This window comes from Phoxinus phoxinus (genome assembly GCF_949152265.1).
Source record: "Phoxinus phoxinus genome assembly, chromosome: 23".
In the NCBI taxonomy this organism is placed as follows: Eukaryota; Metazoa; Chordata; class Actinopteri; order Cypriniformes; family Leuciscidae; genus Phoxinus; species Phoxinus phoxinus.
In genome coordinates, this window is record NC_136898.1 from 9,103,483 (window position 1) to 9,112,284 (window position 8,802).

At 37.4% G+C, this 8,802-nt stretch overlaps 1 protein-coding gene across 2 annotated transcripts; it reads left to right on the forward strand.

Moving 5' to 3' along the window:
• Window positions 1–5,478: 5,478 nt before the first annotated feature.
• On the forward strand, window positions 5,479–8,242 carry ccna1 (cyclin A1). 2 transcript variants are annotated; one of them, XM_079599623.1, is made up of 9 exons: window positions 5,479–5,640; window positions 5,726–5,889; window positions 5,966–6,143; window positions 6,366–6,484; window positions 6,750–6,973; window positions 7,041–7,245; window positions 7,319–7,432; window positions 7,598–7,731; window positions 7,802–8,242. In XM_079599623.1, the coding sequence occupies exons 2-9, from the start codon at window positions 5,737–5,739 to the stop codon at window positions 7,851–7,853; spliced, it is 1,179 nt and encodes a 392-aa protein (XP_079455749.1). In that variant the 5' UTR covers window positions 5,479–5,640; window positions 5,726–5,736; the 3' UTR covers window positions 7,854–8,242. The 2 variants fall into 2 exon arrangements, with proteins under 2 accessions (XP_079455749.1, XP_079455750.1); XM_079599624.1 differs by having other exon boundaries at window positions 5,575–5,640; window positions 5,729–5,889; window positions 7,802–8,232.
• Window positions 8,243–8,802: the final 560 nt, after the last annotated feature.

Here is an 8,802-nt window from a genome sequence, read left to right on the forward strand (position 1 = left end):
GCCTTTTACCATTCAAATATGATCTTTTTTTTTACAGTGTATGGAAAATACACTTTTATGTTCAACAGAAGAGAGAAAGTCGTATAATATGAGGGTTTGGAACAACATGAGGGTGAGTAAATGATGACAGAATGTTAATTTTTGGCTTTTTAACATTCATCTGAGTATTCGCTCGCCTCATGAAATGTGCAAGGACGGGAGTTAGAGGGTAATATTTGCCTCTAGACATATATTGGCGGCGTTCCACTGCAGTTTAGATGCCCACTGGGGATTGTGGGATGAGTCCTGCTGTGTCTGTCCTGTCTTTTGGGTCTTTATAATTGCTCCAGCTAATGCCAGCGCTGAAGCACATGAGTGAATGCTGTTGGATTTTGATAAGAACAGTGCCATGGCTGATTTTTCCTCTAATCCATAAAACTGTAAAAATCGGAGAAGGTTTGTTATTCCCCTGATACAAGCGATTCAGCCCAGCTTTGGTGCATCTGTTCCCATTGCACGCAAATGTAGTTCGAATGTTAACTCACGGCATTCGACGACAAGGCCGCCTGAAGCGTTTTTGATTAGACTGTGCTAACTTCAGGAGGAAAGGGTCGAATTGATAATGAATCATCCTCTCACCCCCGGTCTGCTCTACTGGTTTTGACAAGAATGGCATGTTTGAAGAACCTTTGTGGCAGACAACGGCAATGTGTCAATCAGGATTATCCTGTGGAATACTCCAGGCACTATGGGGAGGTTTACACAGTGGAGCATGTCAGAGGAACACTCTGTGGAGATGGCGCTCTCTCTTTCTATTTCCTGTTTTCTCTCGACTGAGATGATGCTCTTTGCATAGTAATCTAAGTCTCAGAGGTCTCTGTGTTGCTCAGACAGTATCACCTTTGAGTGGACTTTGTCATACAGGCACATACATGCTAAGGTAATTCACATTCATAGACAGATATGGATAAAAACGAACTTAAAAAGCAATAATTATAAGTTCCAATTGAATTAATGACTTGAGTGACTTAAATGGGTCTTTTTATTAGAGAAGTTGTAGAGTTATAAAACATTTAATAGAGAAATTAATCATTTTCAACATTTATTAACTAAGATTTTGAAACAAAAAGACTAAAAATAGCAGTAATTATATGTTCCTATCTAATTTTATTTATTTTACACATATTTTAGATTTTCATTTATACACAGTAATGGCCAAAAGTTGTGCCCGTATTAGTTTTTAATGACCCCACAAGTTCGATTTAAACCATCAAAATGTGTAATGTTTTTAAATATTTTAAATATGAATAAAGAATAAAACACTAAACTTGGTTAATGTATTTATCTGACAAAATTATTTGGCAAAAAAGGCAAACTACAGCTACAGGTTTTATATGGGGGGAAAAAATGCGTAGATGAGCTCAAGCATACATTAACAACAACATAATATTTTGTTGGTTCTCTCTTGTTTTTGCAAGTGTTCATAATTTCTTTGTATGACAGCCTGGCCAAAAAATTTGGCATCTTTCATTGCCTTATCACAAATAAAACAGTTGACTCCAAGCACAACTACGTAATATTACAACATCTTTAACAAATGTTAAACATTTTTAAAGGGGTGGTCGATTATGATTTCACTTTTCTAACTTTAGTTAGTGTGTAATGTTGCTGTTTGAGCAAACAACATCTGCAAAGTTACAATACTCAAAGCAAAGGGATATATTTTCTGGAATATTTTATGGACTATAGCCTACCTATGAACTATCAAGACATGCTAATCAATGACTAGAAGTACTACACATTAAGCTACATAAATAAATTCATCAACTAACCATTCAGAAATGTCCTGTTGCATTATACATGTTGTCACTTCTTCTTGAGTCTCTCCATCATTGTCTCTGAATGCGGTAACGGTTTGAACATAAAAGACTCGTTTTTGAAATTTTCAGTGCATGTCTGTGTGAGTGCAAGCTGTTGTAGCTCCGCCCCCTGTGCCGCGAGCTGCAGCTCATTTGCATTTAAAGGAACAGACACAAAACGGTGCATTTTTGCTCACCCTCAAAAAGTGACAATTTTAACATGCTATATAAAAAATATATTTGGGGTATTTTGAGCTAAAACTTCACATACACACTCTGGGGACATCAAAGACTTATTTTACATCTTGTGAAAAGGGCATTATACCACCCCTTTAATAAAGGATAAAGCCTGGACATCACTTTTGGCCACTAGGCTACTGTGGATTAAACTTTTTTTTTTTTTAATAGCAATAGCAATAGCAATAGTTAAATCAGATTAAATTAAATTTAAAAACTAAATTAACATTAATTAGTGTAATATTCAGAGAAAAAAATTGTATGAGGTTTTTAAAAGAAAGAAAGGAGGATGCTTGACAGATGTCTTGAGGAAAAACATTACACAACCTGGGAGCCACAACACTAAAAGACCTGAAAATAGTCATTTATCCTAGAAGTTGTAGATCTATAAAAAAAAATGCTTATTTAATCACTTATTTGTTTCTTTACAATGCAGACAACTTTAACCAAAGCAAGTAACTAGCATACCAGTCAAGAATATGTTAATCTATATCTGCCTGCAGACTTTTGGCACCATGAAGATTTGGTCTTAGCTGTGAACTGGCATCAACATTTCACAGCATATATACGAGAACTGGAAATGTATTTCTATAACTCAGCTGTCGGTGGAATGTCAGATGCAATACATCAAGATAATAGAATGGCAGGGATCCAATTCAATCTACCTTACAGCATGCAGAACACTTCTTAAATTTACAGTCAAACTTCAGAAAATGTCCTTATAGAAGTTATCAAATGAATCACTTCTTAGGGTGATTCCTTTCACAAACGCTGATTTTTGGCTGACACACGTCAGAACCCCAAGTTACATACGTCAGTACCGTGAGTGTTCATGGGCTACTGCATTCTCTGAATACTTTAGTGTTAGTGTCATGTGTTTACTTGAGTGGGAAAAGAATCCTTCTGAAGTTTATATCCTCCTGAACTATAAGCACGAACCTAATCTCTAGCTCTGGGTTTGCTGTTTGTTTATACACACATCACATGATTTAAATCTCAGCATCTCTTGCTCTGTAGCACAGTTTACCCTGGGTGTCAGCGCTCTGTTATTGTTGAAATTTCTCTCTCTGCAAGACAAAGACAAAACAACAGCGCCAAGGATGGAAAGGAAGAATTCATCAGTTCCAGACAGAGCCTGTTTCCAAGAATAAACTCAACAATTGACAGCCATGTCAAGAGAGGAATAGTTCATCTTATTCTCTGTATTCAACCTGTAACTATTGTCACTTGAAATGCAGAGTAAGCAGTTCTCCTGAGAGATAAAGGTTTACATTTGCAATAAATTCTCTGCTTGTGTTTGTTCTCAGAACGGGTCCGGCGGGTTTTGAATGCTTCTTTTCATGTGATCTTGTAGTGAGATATTTGTGCTTGAGATATTGAATTGAGCCCTGCTGTATTTTATTGTAATGAGTTCTTTAATTGGATTTCTAGAGGCTTTGTATTGTAGCACCTGCAGAGACTCGCATTTCTCAAAAGGTCCCTGTTCAAGGCCCATGCAGTGAATTGTTCAGTCTTACATCACATATTCAGAGCGATCTTCGCAGGAGTCAGACTTAAATGAGAGCCCACGCTGGTGTAAACATCCCCAATAGCGAGAAATGTGAAGCACATCTATTTCTGAGCTTTGAATCTGGGTTGTTAAGAAATATCAAGCAGTGACAGCTGTGTCCTGCAGTGAGAAATGCTACTTCCTAATACACACACACACACACACACACACACACACATTTATGATAGATGCGCTTAATAACGATTAATCGATTTGACATAACTAGTTATATTTACAAACTTTTATGATTAGATGCGATTACAGTTTTTTATAGTCACACATTTACATACAATACTTAGGTCACTTTTTCAAAACTCTTGAACTGTGGGCTAAACTGTGGATCATTTATCATTGCTTTGGCACAAAATCCATTTAATGACTACATCTTTCAAATTACATTCATTCTTTTCTCTGTGTACCTAGGTTGCACATGCTTACATACTGTTTTCAAAACTGTTAAAACTGTTTCTGTTTCAAAACAATAACATAATACAAAACTGTGTATGACAGCATTTTGCCTCATTTCTACAGTAATATTGTAATTAAATATATTTAGAATCTAAAAATTAAATGGTATAAAAACAATTGGACCAACAACCACAGCTGATTCCTATTGTATCGGTGGATGGCATGTAAACAAATGTTTGTACTTTGGGATTACTCAGTGCAAAAGAAAAAAAGACATAACATATATAAAGTATTGAAGCATAATGCATCATGCTGATTCATTCTAGTAACATATATTGCAGTGAATTCTAAACAGTAGGTAGAAGAAAGCATTTACAGAGGAAAACATTGTATAAAGTTACCTGTTGTTGGTGTGTTTTAGGTAATTGTTTTGTGGGTGACAAAGTGTGTTTGTTGCTGTCAACCTTTGCGTTGTGGAAGAATGTGTTGATTTGAGACAAGGTGAGTTTTAGTGCATTTTGAATGTGAAATGAACTGCTGTGCCGAGCTGAAAGTTGGTTAGGAGAACTGTGTGAAGAGTTTTAAAAAAGTGACCTAAGTATTGAGAGATGTGTCCTAGCAACTGTAAAAAACTGTAATCGCGATTAATCAATTTGACATTTATAGGCTAGTGAACAAAAGACTTGCAGCACATTCAATACACCTTGCATTATGTAATGAATGCTTCTTCAACTTTTTTCCCTTTTAAAGTCACAGGGATTGATTTTTATTCAAATAGATTTCTACTTTTTGTTTCTTCTTTCCTGGTAACTTTTTGCCATGCTTTGATCCTTTTTTTTAAGCTATAGATTTATTTTATTTGTTCACTTTCTTTCTTAAACTATGAAAATTCTAACTAAATGAAGAGTGAAATAAACACATCATTTGTAATCACATCATCACAAGTCATTTGAAAACAATAACTGAGATTTTAAAGAAAATAATTACATGAAATAAGTGTGAAAGAAAAACCGAGTTAGGCCCTAAATATCAGAATTGAATACAATATTTTATTTGCATAATTTCCAATCAAGCTGTAATTTCGTCAAATTATGCAGAAACATGACATTTTTTTACTGTGTGTATTTAGATAGAATAAAATAACCTACTAGAGCAACAAATGACAAAAATGACCACAACATAACAACACAACATCAAACATCTATTTTTTATGTTATGGAAATGTTCATAGCTAGTGAAAATGTGATTTCATCTTAAAGGTCATTGTGACAAATAATTCAATAAATTCTTTACGTCGAAAAATGTTTGTGTTATTATTTGTCAACTACGCATTATCGGTCACTGAACAGCCAAGAAACGCGTTTCCAAGGTTACGCTGCCATGACGAATCCTCAAGAAGATGCGAGTTTAATTAGCTTTAATTTGCAACACCTGAGGACAGCAGCGGATCTAAATTAAGCCAAATGTTTTAACTAGCCACGTGTCGATTGGTCATGAATATCGACATGCACGTATAAAGGGGCTAGAGAGACAGTCACAGTCAAAATACTGTGATCCATTTCCTAAGAGTTCAATTGGTTCTGTAAGAGTTTGACGCGGTGGTAAAAGGTTGGTTTCGATCGCTTAGTTTTTAATGTCTTCGATTCAAATAGTTGTTTATAATTTGAAGTGTTTAATTGTCTCTTCTTTTCAGAAGTGATACAAATGGCTTCCCGTAGCTTCGCTCCTCTTTCCAGTCGTCAGGAAAACTCGATTGGCCTGGGAAGAGCGGATGGCCTGCGCGCTCACAAGCCCGGCCAAAGGCTTGTACTCGGTGTTTTGACAGAGAATGATCAGCATAATCGAGTATTTGGCCAGGTTAGTGTCAAGGGTTTACATGATTTCTCACTCCAAACGCTCACGAAAGTGACGTTGTTTGTGTGTTTTTTTAAAGATTTCATCCAAATATGAGTCCGCTTTTCATGCTGCATCTACTCGTGACGTCAACACAAACAGTGCTACAATTGGTCGCGTGCTTGAGCCAGTCTTGGAGTCAGCTGAACAATCCTCCTCATTCCTGATGCCTTCAGAGCTTCTCCTAGTAGATGATGCTGTCCAAGATCTTGGCTCAGGTATGCTGTAAGATGATAGTCTATAAAAGTGTGAAGATTATGAAACTTTGTTTTTAATATATATTTTGCATGGTCCATTTTAAAGCAGTGACTTCTTTGCTGTCACAGCTATAACGTAGTATATCATGCAATATTTATAAAGCTGAACCCAAGAGCTGTTTCTCACTGTTTCCAATGCAGATCCTTACAGATATGGCTTAACTATACTTCCTAAATATTTAGGGTCTTGCATAGATGCTTCTATGTATTCATTGTCGGAGGAGGAGACCGCTTCCTCTGAGGACGTGTTGTGTGTTCCTGAGTATGCTGAGGACATCCACAGATACCTGCGTGAATGCGAAGTTTGTATATTTATTTTTATCTGTGGCTGGTTGCATAAACTGTTTAGACTGGCCTTAAAAGTTAGTCTCTATTTTTTTTTTCCTTCGGAACTGGACATAACTAAGGCTAGTTTCGGAAGATGGCACATTGGTCTAATTTCAATTGGAAAAGCTTAATTACCCATTGTTAACTGCAAATTGGTCAAACTAGTTAAGACAGTCTTAACATGTTTGCTAAGTTTATGCAACTGGCCCCTGTATCTGTCTAATGCACTTCGTTTCTCAGGTTAAATACAGGCCGAAGCCCAGCTACATGAGAAGGCAGCCTGACATAACCAACTGTATGAGAGTCATCCTTGTCGACTGGCTGGTTGAAGTTGGCGAGGAATACAATCTGTGCTCGGAGACTCTCTACCTGGCTGTTAATTACCTGGACCGCTTCCTTTCCTGCATGTCTGTCCTGAGAGGGAAATTGCAGCTTGTGGGAACAGCTGCTGTACTCCTGGCTGCGTAAGTGATGAGCTATTATCTTTAAGTGTTACCTAGTGACGTAACTACATGGCCGGTTTCTGATTAGGAAATACGAGGAGGTTTATCCTCCCGAAGTGGATGAGTTTGTGTACATCACGGATGATACCTACACGAAGAAACAGGTGCTTCGGATGGAGCAGCACTTGCTCCGAGTGCTTGCTTTTGACATGACTGTACCCACAGTGCTCCAGTTTTTGATGCAGTACACTTTGGAGGAGCAGATCTGTGCCAGGACCGTCAACCTTGCTTTGGTGAGTTATTTTTTGTACTTTTTTTTTTTTTTCTTAAATTGGATATTGATTTTCTTTTCTCCTTGCCCCATAGTATCTTTCAGAGTTGAGCCTGCTTGAAGTGGATCCCTTTGTACAGTATCTACCTTCCAAGACTGCTGCAGCTGCATATTGTCTGGCCAACTACACTCTAAATGGGGCTCTGTGGGTGAGTTTAGCCTTTTTAATGGTTACCCTGTTTTATCCAGACAAGAGTCTTCATGCTTAAACCGCTATAGGTGAGAGGTGGTTCATATTTTTATGAACCCCCAAATACTTTGACTCACATTGTGTGTAATGTCTAATCAAATAAAATGTATCTTGTTTCTAACAGCCTGAGAACCTGTATGCCTTCACTGGTTACTCACTGGCAGTGATCAGCCCGTGTCTGAAAGAGCTTCATAAGCTCCATCTAGGGGCTGCAAGTCGCCCTCAACAGGCTATCCAAGAGAAGTACAAGAGCTCAAAGTGAGTGGGCATTTGTAACATGGCTGTCTTGGTTTTTGCCCTAGCCCTAATGACTAATCCTGTCTTTCAGAAATTGTGGTGTGGCCCTTATTGAGCCTGTGGAGTCTCTGCCTCTCCCTTGATGTTTTGGTGACCGCATGGATTCCTTGGCCCACACATGAACTGCAGCGCTTAAGTCTTTTGTAAATATTGAATGAAATTGATTTTTAAATGTTTTTTTAAGACTTTTTAAAAATGTGATTTTTATCATAGATCGCTTAATGCTATAATGTAATCAATAAAGTTGTGACTTGTTTCTCTAAATCCAACATTATGTTGGTCTGAAGGCTGTACGCTCCCATTTCTGTAACGATTTGAGATGAACGAATGGTTTTGTACCACTTTGTCTACCTTTCCTCCCTTAGGGTCTCTTTACTGGTATACCAGGTGTTTTACTTGTATACTACATGCAATATCATGTTCTCCTGCTGTATTTCAATAAACAAAACAAGTTGCAGTGCTGTTTCCATGTAGTTTTTGACCAGTGTGGTACTTAACCCTCTGACATTTATAAATGATGTGAGGGAAAATTGCCTGGAAGACAATGTTAAACCAAAATAAGTTTTTAGTGTTGCATAACATCCACCTTTATCCAAAATGCATCTATTTGCCATGTGCTGGTTTTTGGCAAAAAAGGAAGTGGAGACATTAGCAGCAAATGTTAGGTCACATACACAAGGCTCCAGAAACTGCACAAGTTCCTTTTGAAGAAATCTTGTTCTAGCAGGCAGTACACTAGCCTTTTAAGTTTTATAGGAGGAAAACATCTAACTTTTCTAGAAAATAGTGTTGGCAATGCACTAGAAAATAAAGGCATATAAAAGTTAAGATTGAGGATAGAAGCGGAGATGAAGAATAGAAGTCATGGATTGTTTCAGGCTGGTGGGTACATTATCTTACACCAGTTTGAAAGATCTGATCCATACTGCAACCAGAGGTCAGGAAAGATGCCACTGCCTCATTACACTGGCAAGCAGGGATGCTTCAAAAATGACAGTCAAAACCAAGTTACGTCTTTTCACTTTTGCTACA

Bases quoted from the DNA above. Each gene is read 5' to 3' on its own strand.
- ccna1 (XM_079599623.1), top strand. From the start codon at position 5,737: ATGGCTTCCCGTAGCTTCGCTCCTCTTTCCAGTCGTCAGGAAAACTCG. The intron at 5,890-5,965 runs GTTAGTGTCAAG...GTTTTTTTAAAG, and splicing joins ATAATCGAGTATTTGGCCAG to ATTTCATCCAAATATGAGTC. The intron at 6,144-6,365 runs GTATGCTGTAAG...CTAAATATTTAG, and splicing joins TGTCCAAGATCTTGGCTCAG to GGTCTTGCATAGATGCTTCT.